This window comes from Colletotrichum phormii (assembly GCF_030913505.1).
Source record: "Colletotrichum phormii strain CBS 102054 chromosome Unknown BDP81scaffold_49, whole genome shotgun sequence".
Taxonomy (NCBI): domain Eukaryota; kingdom Fungi; phylum Ascomycota; class Sordariomycetes; order Glomerellales; family Glomerellaceae; genus Colletotrichum; species Colletotrichum phormii.
This window is the reverse complement of record NW_026851491.1, coordinates 56,073-68,373: the sequence shown is the minus strand read 5'-3', so window position 1 is coordinate 68,373 and position 12,301 is coordinate 56,073. Positions and strand designations below refer to the sequence as shown.

The 12,301-nt window shown below is 50.5% G+C and overlaps 3 protein-coding genes across 3 annotated transcripts; 2 read left to right on the top strand and 1 right to left on the bottom strand.

Annotated features, from left to right (window-relative positions):
* Window positions 1-611: 611 nt before the first annotated feature.
* On the top strand, window positions 612-1,080 carry BDP81DRAFT_456161 (uncharacterized protein; the record flags this gene model as incomplete). Its single annotated transcript, XM_060593133.1, has 3 exons — window positions 612-731; window positions 842-961; window positions 1,000-1,080. The coding sequence occupies 3 exons, from the start codon at window positions 612-614 to the stop codon at window positions 1,078-1,080; spliced, it is 321 nt and encodes a 106-aa protein (XP_060437504.1).
* A 3,049-nt stretch (window positions 1,081-4,129) lies between these two features.
* BDP81DRAFT_512054 (uncharacterized protein) lies at window positions 4,130-6,275 on the bottom strand (the record flags this gene model as incomplete). The annotated part of the gene is made up of 9 exons (XM_060595784.1): window positions 4,130-4,372; window positions 4,409-4,659; window positions 4,729-4,844; window positions 4,976-5,057; window positions 5,090-5,159; window positions 5,197-5,340; window positions 5,383-5,430; window positions 5,505-6,019; window positions 6,221-6,275. 9 exons carry the CDS (start codon window positions 6,273-6,275, stop codon window positions 4,130-4,132), a joined length of 1,524 nt encoding a protein of 507 aa, XP_060437503.1.
* A 4,324-nt stretch (window positions 6,276-10,599) lies between these two features.
* On the top strand, window positions 10,600-11,653 carry BDP81DRAFT_466727 (uncharacterized protein; the record flags this gene model as incomplete). Its single annotated transcript, XM_060594433.1, has 2 exons — window positions 10,600-11,457; window positions 11,531-11,653. The coding sequence occupies 2 exons, from the start codon at window positions 10,600-10,602 to the stop codon at window positions 11,651-11,653; spliced, it is 981 nt and encodes a 326-aa protein (XP_060437502.1).
* Between the last annotated feature and the right edge of the window lie 648 nt (window positions 11,654-12,301).

Here is a 12,301-nt window from a genome sequence, read left to right as displayed (position 1 = left end):
TTCCGTGAGAGGGTGCCTTGTGTCCCCTTGTCCTGTGCATGTATGGCGTAGTAACCATCGTAAGCCTGCGGGGCAGGCCCTGTTCTTGGTCGTGCATGTTGGGTCGTAACACTTAACTTCTATAAATATATCTTATTATAATTAGCTAGCTATAATACTTTCATTACTCTCTTAAACTAAGAGACGGCTAGTTTGCCGCCGTTTTAGGCAGCTTCTGCCGCCGAATCCAGCGGATCATCTGCCACGAATCAGTCGCCGCTTTAGACTCAGGCACCACGCCCACCAAGCAACCCTCTCCCTTTCCCGTCCCATACATATACCCCAGAGTACCTGCCATAGTATCTCAGCCACACTACCGTCCTAAACAGTTCACACGGCTACGGCCAGGTTATTAAGTCTTTACTCCCTAGTCCTTCTTTATATAGTTATCGGTTTCTAATAGCCAAATATAGCCGTTAAAATAGGCCCTACCATAGCTTACCTTCTCGTATTATATAATCTACGAGCACTATACTACCTAGTAAGCCGATTCCTCGATCCATCCGCTCTCAAAGCTAGACTTTTCCGAGTTATTCGATCATCCCCTCCCGACTACCGCCTTACTTTCCACCATGCCGAAGCGCCGACGTACGAACGTAGACACTTACGATTTCGATACATCATTCGCTGCCGAAGTTGAAAGCAACGACTACGACGACGACGACGACGTCTCCATACGAAGGATCAAAGAGGTGACTCGAGCACCGACGCAACCGATATCGACGATATCTACGATGCCGATTTGGATATCGAAGACCAAATCAGGCTCTTTGATAGCAATATTCAGTCATCCGAGCATTAGCGACGCAAGGTCGAGGCGTTCAATGGGGACCCCTTCGCCTACCAGGATTACAGCCCTAGGACGACGGTACTTCTCGATACCGTGGAGGAGCAGTGGCGACAGTACGTGCTCGCGGATTTCGTACGTTCTTCAACCTGCTAATACTACTCATTTACAAGTTCTATTATATTCTCAAACGCGATCCGAAAGACTACTACGCAAAGATGTCGCTCAGCCTTATGTATAATTTCTTTAACTAGGTCATAAGCCAGAAGGTCGGCAAGAATAGCAGGAAGAAACGCGGAATCAAAAAAAAAAAAAGCTCTTTAGGCACATACTAGAAGGTCTTTCGACTCGTCTTCGAGAGAGCCGTAGGTAAAAAGATCAACTAGAAGCTAAACCGTAGCATACACAGTAAGCGAGCAGTAGCAAGCTAATCGTTATATAACGATCAACGATCTCAAGCAGTAGATCGAGATAACGCTGAGCACGACGAAGAAGTCATTCAAGCTTAGAGAGCTACGTATCCTCGCCGTACTCTTTCTCCTCCTACTTACTCCGGCCAGTTCAACTTCCCTCTCGCTTAATTTTTCTTGGCATCTACTGTTAGTGTAATAAGTGGGCTACCACCAAAATCCTTAACAGCTGAAAACCCTTCACCTCTCCTCCGGCGCCCTCCCGCGATGGCCTCGCAGCCTCCGGCGGGCTCTGGGCCGTTGCCAGCCTCATCGGCCGGCCCTGATCGAGGCTCTGGAACCTCTTCAGAGCCGCCCCCATCCTCAAGGGCTAAACGCCGCCGCGAAACCGAGGCCCAGCCACTCCGGCCCAGCCTCGTGGGAAGCCAGCCCGACGCCCCAACAATAACCCCTTTAATGGCTAAGGGGCCCTCGATTATGACTGGGACAGCTACTGGAGCTGTCCTTACAGCTCTTGATGAAGAGGCTAAGCACTATGAAGCCCGAAAGGACGTCTTTATGGCTATTGCTCAGTCTGTGGATAACGTGATCTCTTGCTTTGAGGGGCCTAGGAAGCAGATTGCAAAAGAAGCTATAACCTATGTAATCCAAGCTTTGAAGAGGATTATGGGTAACGAGATTATGGCTCCGGCTCCGAGCCGGAAATGGACTGACGTAGTAGCCTCGGCTTTAACTATAGCCGTGGCCGTAGCCCCGACCCGTACCCGAATCCCTACCCGGCCCGAAGTCCAGATACAGAGTCTGACGGAGACCCGGGCCTAGGCTCTATCCTAACCGAAGGAGGACCTCCGGGTCTTTACCCGTATCCTAGAAGAGGGCCTAGCGGCTGCTAGGAAGCATGCCCCCTTTGCCCTACGCCGGATAGTCTGCTAGGCCCTTAGGCTCCAGCTGGCAGATATCCTACATATCTACCATATTGTAACTGGCTACTTACTAAGACCCCTAAATAAGCAGGTCTAGTAAGCCCTCCTTGTAAATAAACAAAAACTAGTAGAGTGTCTTAGAGCTTATAAGGTTGAGACCCCTACTAAATCGTTTACTTACGTCGTCCTACGTTGCCCTGCTAAGATGTGGACTCTTGATGGCGACGCCCTTGACTTAGTTACTCTGGTAGAAGATGAGGTCCTTGCCTAAACAGGACGTAAGCCTACCCGGGCCCAGTAGTCCCGGCTAGGTGTAAACCTTATTATAAACGAAGTTTCCTGGGTTATCTCCTTCTCTGTGGAAGTACTACCCTTTAGACTGTTTAACCAAAGCAGTAGGTCTCAGCTTATCCAAAAGAAGAAGACCCTAATTAGACATGATCCTGGATACCAGGGATATCATTCGAACCGATACTGTCACCGACAGCCACTCTGTAGCAACTGTAGCAGGCCCTCGGGATCCCACGAGACTGGGCCCTGCATAGCTAGACCGAAGTGCGCCAACTGCTCCGGCCCCTTCCAAGCTAACCATAAGGACTGTCCAGCAAGGCCCCTAGTGGTTAATGGCTCCCCTACCCTCCCAGACCGGAAGGAACTCTCCCGGATCCGTAAGGCTGGTCAGAAGGCCTATGAGGCCCTCTATCAGAGCAGCCAGGCTGGCACCCAAGCCAGCAACACCCAGCAACCTAGCAACGGCCTAACGAGCCATCAGCCCGGCTCAAAGCGCCCACGCGCCCCTACCCCTACCCAGGACTCAATTGTTGTAGCGGACGTGAGTGATGCGGCTAGCTGTAGCAGCATGGATGAAGATGAGAATGGGGCTGAAGCAGAAGGGCTGCAAGCCCCTGACGACCCAGTCCTACCCCCCCTACCCAGCCAACCTACCCTAGCTACCTCAAGCAGCAGGGCTCAGCGGGTGGCGCAGAAGCCTGATTACAACGTTATTAATGCCTACACCCACCTCGACCTCGACTCAGAGCAGTAGGCTCAGGCCAGCCTCCCCACGGGTACTACGAGTCGCCCAGTGTAACGTGGGGAAGAGAATCCCAGCTCATACAGCTCTCCTAGAGCTCTGCTGGGCGGATCAGATCGATATAGTACTGATCCAGGAGCCCTGGATAGGCTATAGACACCTGCTCCTGTGGATGGGTTAAGGAGGCAGACCATCTAGTCTACTGCCGAAAGACCCTACTGAGGAGGCAACAGTGGCCCACCCTCTACCCCTACAGCCGCCAGGAGCCCGTAGGACCTATAGGGTCCCTCGATCGCTACTTCAAGGGGCTAATCACTGACTCTGAAGGCTTCCAGGCCTTCCTCTGCGTGACAGACTTCTTCCAGAAGATCTGCCCGCGGTACTAGGAGATAGGTCATAACCTATCCTCCAAACGACAAACTACCTCTATTAAGAAACCAGATGGTTATAACGGAACTAGGGCACCAGTGGGAACTAGGGATGGATATAACACATAGTAGCTCACGAGCAAGATTTGGAGGACGTCAGGATACGGCGTGCACTATATAGTATATAGCTAGAGCCTGCGACCCTTCACACCACATACCCTCCGGGAGGTCTGCCGCAAGGGCGGCTGCGCCCTTGCCGCCATGGCGTTAAATAGAACAACAACAACAACAACAAAGCTGGATTTTGTTCTCGTCCGCGAAGTTAAATAAATCTCAAACATCAAGATGTCTTCAAAGCAAAGAAACCACACTGAGTCAATCAGGTCGAGCTATCTTATATCTTGACCTTACTGGCCACACTGACAGCGGTTCCCCGCTGCGACGCCGTAATATATCTTGAAACATGGCTCGTGATGGATTCTAGTTCTTTGGCAAGACCGTCTTTCCCTCAATTCTCTAACATTCCCGGCTGACCTAGCGCCGCCCGCTTTCTTTTCTTGCTTTGAACATTAGAGGCATGTAAGAAAGCCGAGCGGAGGGCGGCAGCTAACCTCTGCCCGCTCGAAATCCACTATCATGATACAACCACTCGCTGTGTCACGCAAGACGTTGTATAGCTTCGCGTCGCCCTGAATGACCCCTAGCTTGTCTACTATCTTATACGTCTCGGCAATCGCGTCGATATTCGCGGTGATTGCTCTGTTGATCGAGTCAAATAGAGGTGTCCCAGCCCAACTGAGGAACAAGACAAGCTTGTACACGCCGCTGTTGCAATATTACGGCAGGACCACATGTATTCGTCCCAAGCAGAGAGGGACATGTTTTCCCTGAATTGGGCGAAGTCGATCGTGCACCTCGTTCTCATGGCACACGCGGGCCAAATGGAGTGTCTCAACGCCTTTGGCAACATGAGTGTAACCATAGCGGGAAAGCCTGAGCTTAAAGAGTGAGCCAATTGAGCCGGACAGGTGACGTGGCACAACATCGGCGTCAGGGCCACGGTCCTTGGTGAGTTGAGTACGGACGAGTCGAAGAAAGTCTAATCAGTTAAGGTGCTGATGTCCGTGATCCTGGGGATTCGGACAGCGTCATTCAATTCGCCCGCTACTCGCAAGTCCAAACAGGCATTGCGTAGTGCAAGATGGACGGCCTTTAATATTTTGGTGAGTGCCTTGGCTATGCTGTCGGCCTCCCCTGCTTTGTTGCGCCTCTTCTCTGGCCGACCTGAAGTGTCGATAGCTTTACCCTGGGTATGAGGCGATCGTGATTGGTTTGGTGACGGAGATGTTCCTTCTCCATCGTCACCACTATCGTCTCGATGCCTTGCGTTGCCGTCGGATTGCTTGCAGCGACACTGTGTCCAAATCGGCGAGCGCTGGAATCCTCGCTCGCCTTGGGACTTGTATGGAGAGGGGCGCGCTTCCTTGTCCTTACGCACTGTTTCAGGAATATTTCTTAACACGTCGTACTCTCAGCCCAGGTGTCAAGAATCACAGCAGCGTCGTGGCAAGACAAGAGAGGCGGTTCAGCACGTAGGGCCTGCAGGATGAAAGTAAAGACCTGCGCAACGAAAGACCTGCGCGACAGCTGTGCCATGGAGCTCGTTCTCGTCATCATCAAGAAAGTCCAGGTTAGGCACGCGCAAAGAATAGTATATGATGGTAGGGTCGTCCGGAATGTTTAAGAAGACGATTGCCTCTCCTGTGCACACATATCGATACTAGATGCCTTTCCCGATCATGTACGAGAAGAGCGAGGTCACAACAGCGGCAACGAGCGATCTCGATGCAAACGCAAACCCCTCACCGTCCTTGTTTATTACGTCGCGTTCTGGTCTAACCTCCGACCCCAGACCGGTGACGACCTCGTCACGTTGCAGCTTACCACGGCCGGAATATTTCGGCCATCTGAGGTGCGGTAAATGCAGAACTGATCTGCCCGATTGCCCTTCCCTCTAGCTCTGCGTCGGGACTTGCGATTTAGTGGTCTTGGTGCTATTGCCGCGGCATCGGTCTCATTCCTTTCGGTAGATATATGATCGATAGCCTCAGAAAGGGCTCCGTCTGTCCGTCCGAGATTCGTGCGGCTCTCGAAAGTCACGGTCCCTTGCAAGCCGATGTCACTTCTGAGTCGCGTGTTGCTGTACGCCTCATCGACGAGCTTCTGAACCGCGTTCTCGACAGTATCGCGCTGGAAGTTCCGGAGGTCAGTCTCGCTGCTGATCGGGCTGATTAGAGACATGACGTAGTCCAATTGATGCGGCGATGGGAACACGGGTCTCGAAGCGAATGAGCAGGAATTTGACAGTTGATCCCATATCTCCTCTTGCCCCGCCTTGAAGTCATCCCATGGAATGATTCGTCGAGGGAAAATCCGGCCGGTCGGGTTTGTCGTATCGCCTTGCGTAGTTAAGGTATTCTTCAGCCTCCTCTCGTCGATGTTGTTCTTCCTCGCGTCGGCGCTGTTCTTCCTCGCTTCGGCGTTATTCTTCCTTGCGAAGGTGCTGCTCTTCCAGAAGCTGTCGTCGTAGTTTTGCGAGTTCATCTTGCATTATGACTCGGGAGATGTGTGAAAAAAGTGAAGCGATTAATGAAATCGACCCTTGAGTCTCGACAATCTGAATTGGCTAGACGTAAATCGTCGTGTTTGATCCATGTCGCCCCGAGAACAATCGCGCCGCGAACTCATAGTCACGTAAATAATAAGCGGCAAGCTGACTAAAACTGTCTCTTACCTCCGGGCGGCTGATGTCACCGACTGCGCCGATGATTCTGCATTTGTGGGATCCGGTTCTGCGGAAATCTCCGTGGCTGTATAACATCAGAAGTTCGCCTGGCAAAACATCAAACCGTTATCGGCTTGTCGCGGTCAAGTCCTACTGCTTTACCGCTGGAACTCGCAGGTCAGCAGACAATAAAGCCGACGCAATGTATTGGAAATGCGCAGAAATCACGAAATCCGGCTGTTTTTAGGAGAAATGGGACAATTGCATCCACTTCAATTATCTGAAAGACAATACAGCATACCTCTGAGACGATATTTCCCTCACATCTTTCCCAGTTCCTCCTCCCTTTTCTTCATGATAGCCCAGTGTTGGAAGGCACCCTGCTCGCTTCGCTGCAGTTTATCAGCAATCCACGACCACTCTTTTTCCTCTTGAACCTATACGCGGAGACGTAATTCGTCCAAGGGTATCCAACAAAGACGCTTAGGTCTCTTGCTCTTTTACTCAGGAATATCAGGGCTATCACTACAATCGAAACTCACACTTTCGCTTTCGCTATCGCTATCTTCAGAGTTACCATATAAGCTTTCGTCATCTTAAAATGTCTCGGAGTTTAGTAGCCCCGACAGTTACTTCCCATATCTGTTTTTGTTTTATTCCATCGAAGGTATCGCAGTTTCCCATAGTGATTGCGCTATGTAGAAGCCTCTTCATAGCATAATCTCTGACGAACCCGAGGAATAGCTGATATATGTCTAATCCCCTTACATTGCCAGACAGCTCAGCCCCACTTCGAATGAGAGCCTCGACGGTATCGCTCATCTGCAGCAAATGCTCTACAGAGAAGCCACAGGTATGACATATAACTGAGGATAAAGTCACTGTGGTGGCGGTAGGAGGGAGGCAAGCTCGTCCATTCTTCTAAAAACTAGGTTTTCCTGAAGAATGGTTAGAATAAGACGGACACGGCGAAGTTACCTCGGGTATAGTTTACGATCGCCCCCGCTATATTCTCGTCCGCTTCCCTCTATTTAAGGCATTATCCACATCTAGCAAGGGAAGCCCATCAAGGTACGGTTAGACATCGTGACAACTCAAGGGGCTAGAGGCGTGAGAACGTGGCTTTGATCTCGAGGAGCGCCGGATATGTCTTTCGCACTGGGCTGGGACGCCCATCCTGCCTGGCTTCTCTGCCAAGACTCGAGAAGGTAGTGCGCGCAAAGTCCTTACTGGAAGAGCCTTTGTTACAGTAGTCTTAATAGGATTTCGTGATCTCTTTCGTTTAGGAAGGCAAATATCGTCGCTCTCATAACCATCTTCGCTTGCCTCGTGACCTCGTTTTCTCCGACTAGTGATGGCATTACCACCTTGCTATGAGACAGAGGCGTGATCTGAGGATGGAGTAGGAAGCGCAAAAATGTCTAGTTAACACTCTTCCGCTATATCCAGTGAAGCGGCGACATCATCGACGGAGAGATTAGTAACAGGACTTGGTGCGTATAGTGGGCTCTTCGCGGGGCCGGGCGCCGCCGAGTTGCTTGTTGAGAAGGTCCTCGGCCAGTGTCGATCCATAAATTGAGGTCCCCGAACCGCTCCGTCCGGAGGAAAGCTCTCGCGAGCGGTGTCGTCATCATCAGAGCTCCCGTTCTCATCGTTGGCTAAGCCGTCATCATCACTACTTTCGCAAGTATCGCTATTCTCGCTCCTCTCCTTATCTTGAATAATACCTATAAGAATTCCTATCAGTTTAGGATATCATCTTACATATTATTCTTGATCACTCACATTCGTTCACGTCATTTAGAACATAACCTGCTAAGCGGAGCTACCCGGTTGAAGATCTAACTAGACCGGGAGCCAGGGGCTACTTATTTTGCAAAAAGGCAATTACGACTTGCTGTAAGGTCGATCCTGTAGGAGGCTAAGGAAGTACAGAGGCACAAGGCGACCAGTGTTCCGAAGACTTGATTCCATCAGGTATAGTATATTTAGCGGTTTCGGCTATAAACCCATCGATCTCGGGGATTAAGGCAAAAAGCCGCGTTATATATACGAGATCGCCCATAATATAGCCATTGTATAAATCGGCTATCGCGAGAGCCCCAATGAGATTAGGATCCAGTTCGTCGATACTAAGAGGAAAATCGGGAGGACCATCTGCTTATTATGAGTCAATACCTCGAAGGATATTGTCACGAGTTATGGCACGCAGCAATGGGCATATGAAGTGGGTTAAAGTGGCTTGAAGTAACCCATCTAGAATGAGCACATGAGAGCAGTCTATATACTAAGAGAGTGTGATATCCACGTGAGAAAGCACGTGGCAAGATGCTTGACAAGTGCTGATACCATTCCTGTTTCGTGACAGATATAATACGAGCGTACCCGACGTATAGCTTGAGGTCTAATCCTCTGTCATAATTGAGGCCCTAGTATCTCGCTCGAGTGACGTTACCAGCGCCGTTGAATTGAGTATTAATGTTTGCTACTACTTTCGCTGCTCCTCGCGCTTACGTTGACATTTCTTTTCTTCGCGCTCCATCTACCTACGCTCATTTTCTCAATAGAACTTGGCATAGGACTGCAGGTCATGCGTCCTTTTGAAGTGAGGTTGAGCCATGTCGGCGAAAGAGGAATAATTTGGTTGAGTATGAGCAGTCTAGAATCAGTCGAGCCGTGATCGTAGGGAGGCGGGTTTATATAGTTTGTTTTCCAGGCGAACGACTCAGTCGCTCAATACAACGGTCAGTTCCAACCATCACCTCACCAAACTAAAGAGGACTTACAAGCTCCCACATTCGCAGTAGAAACAAAACCTAGCACCGGTAGTCAAACCGCTCAATGGCAACACCTCTGGCATATGAACCCCTGATGGCGCGTACTCTTCACTCTGAACCTCGGAGATGCCCCTGAAGCGCTGGCAGCGTTCTTCCCCTTTCAGGATAGTCGTGACAGAACAACTACCGGGCTTATCATGGCCATGGACACAGTAATCTGCTGCTCTAAGCCCCTGGCCAAGCCCGTAAGCCACGTCACAACGTTGAAGAAGGCCTGGGCCATCTCACCCGCCAGGACCGCTCCTGGCATCGTGAATTATGATTGTCGGACGGAGATGAATCCAGCCGTTGTCGCGGACTCCCGGACTGATAGTTGCACCGAGGCCTGTCTAGCTGAGACTGACCCTCCACCAAGCCTGCCCAACCTTTCAGCCGGTGTAAAGTCTGGCCCCCTGGTTAGGGATAGAGGTCATCTGCTCTCTCTCCTGAAGGTAGCCCCTTGATTATGCAGGATCAACCGCACGACCCGTCAGAATACTACCTCGGACGCATAATGTGTTCAAGCTGTTGGGATGGGGCAGGACTGATAGCGGAGGTATCGATTATCTTAGGAATATTATGCCGGCGCGCCGAGCTGTGCTCAGCCTTCCCGATACCTTCCGTCTCGTATATGCAACGTGATTGACATTCGCAACACTTTATCAAAGGCAAACCAGGCACACCAGAATGGTCAGCACAGCCGAGAGGAAAATTGCGTCTTCGAGCAATTTTGTTGACTCCGGAAGCCGCTCAGCAGCTACTAGGTACGCCTCGGTGAAGTCTAACCGTGCGTCTTTCTAGACTCCAACGTACGGACATCCAGGTTCGAGGGTCGGCAGTCTGCCCATAGCATGAAAGAATCCCAATAAGGCAATCTCGTCGGCGAGCCCTCGCTTCTCATCTTCAGAGACTCTACGCAGAAAACAATCCCGTCCGTTGGTAAATAGCAATACCATGGCCAGCTCCGCTATTATTTACAGCGACCCCGAATTACTATACTCTTGTTGGTATACACGTCAGCAGGGCAACCGTACGGTTGGAACGAAGTGTCAATAATGGTCTATCATTGCTGCGTCTAGAGGTGGAAGAAGGAGATTGTGGGCAGAGCCCACGATCTCCCAGAAGTGGTATATATGTGAAAGGGCCGTTTGTAAGTGCCCATACCGCCTTCCGGATCCATCTTTTCTGCCGACTGCTCAGAGATCCAACAGACACGATGGAAGGTCCTGCATCGTCTGGCCCTGAGTTCGAGCGATGCCGTGGTGGTCTGCTTGAGTGGGCTGGAAGCCGGCCCTTGATCATTGCGTCCTTCTACTTCTGGGCATCCGGCGACTCGTTGGAATCGTCGTCAAAGGGTCTTTATCAATCCCTAATCTTCCAGATTCTCCAGAATTGCCCACAGATCATACCTAATGCCGCACCTATCTCTTGGGAAGCAATGTCTTTGTTTGACGAAGGACCTCCCCGCATAACAGAGGTTGAATTGCGAGAATTGCTACGGACCGTGATAATCGAAGTCCAGAAAGAAAGCAATTTTTGTCTTTTCATCGACGGCCTCGACGAGTTTTCTGGAAATCCCCAGGACCTTGTCGGCCTGATCACAAGCCTCTTGCCCGGCAATCATATCAAGATTTGCCTCTCTAGTCGCCCTTGGAGTGAATTCGAAGATGCTTTCGAAGGCAAACCAAACTTGAAACTCGAAGATCTGACCTACGAGGACATCAAAAGTTTCATTCACACGAGGTTTGCCGAGGATCCAGGATTTCAGCGTCTCGTGAAACGAGAGCATAAGTATGCCGGTCAATTAGAGGACAATATCACAGCGAAAGCCGACGGAGTTTTCCTGTGGGTCAACTTGGTGATCAGGTCTCTTCTGACTGGAATGGGGAACGACGACAGAGTCTTGGATATGCAAAGAAGACTCAATCAACTCCCACCGGAGCTGGAAGGTCTCTACACTACGATGCTCAATTCTCTACAGGGATTCTACTTCAATCACGCAGCGGAGTATTTCCAGCTCATGAAAGCATGGGAGACATCCCCGCCCGCGGTGTTGATTTATTTGATCGACGAAATGGAAACACCAAAAGACGTCAAAGACAGAAGGGATCAAGGTTACGATTTCTCACATGATGGAATGCGCCAAATGGTTCAAACCACTCGTCGCAGAATCAATATTAGTTGTCGAGGGCTTGTTGAGGTAACATCATCCTCGATCGACAAGTCAAGTGTGGACAGTTTCGGATCGGTCCAATATACCCACAAGACCGTCGGAGATTATATTCGGAGACCAGAAGTTCGACAGAAAATCCGGGATGCTACGAAAGATTTCGATTGCCAGATCAAGCTTTGTTCTGCATATTTAGCAGCCTTCAAGGCCGTTCTCGTCGGAGACGGGCATGACCCCAGCCGTAACACAATCCTACTCAACGAGGAATCAGAGAGACTGGACTTACTGGAGGCCCGGAGGAACTTCGCTTCATCTTGCCTGAAAGTAGCATCATACGCAAAGCCAGAGAACAAGCGGACTATGGTTGAGCTACTCGACGCTCTATTTTGTTGTTGTTGTTGTTGTAGTATTTAACGCCGTGGCGGCAAGGGCGCAACCGCCCTTGCGGCCGACCTCCCAGGGGGTATGTGGCGTGGAGGGCCGCAGGCTTAAGCTATCTACCCTATAGTACACGCCGCCTCTTAACGTCCTCTAAGTCTTGCCCGTAAGCTGCTATGTGTTCTATCCGCCCCTAGTTCCCGCTGGTTCCTTAGTTTCGGAATATAAATCTGATTATTTAAAAGAGGTAGTTCGTTAATATAGGGCTAGGTTGTGGCCTAGCCTTTAATACCGTAGGCAGATCTTCTGGAAGAAGCCTGTTATGCGCAGGAAGGCCTGGAAGCCTTGTGGGTTAGTATCACAAAGCGAGGTAGCAGGTGGAAGACTTGTATAGTAGAAAGTGGCTTGATTCCTCTAAGTGGAAGATCCGTATGAGGATCATATCTATATACCGTACAAGACGGGTAATCGGCTTGTGAAAAGCGGTATCGTACGGCAGTAACCGGCAGCGCCACGTGTGGCGCTGCGACAGTTAGTGATTAATCCCTTGAAGTATCGCTCTAAAGATCCTATGGGTCCTATAGGTTCGAGC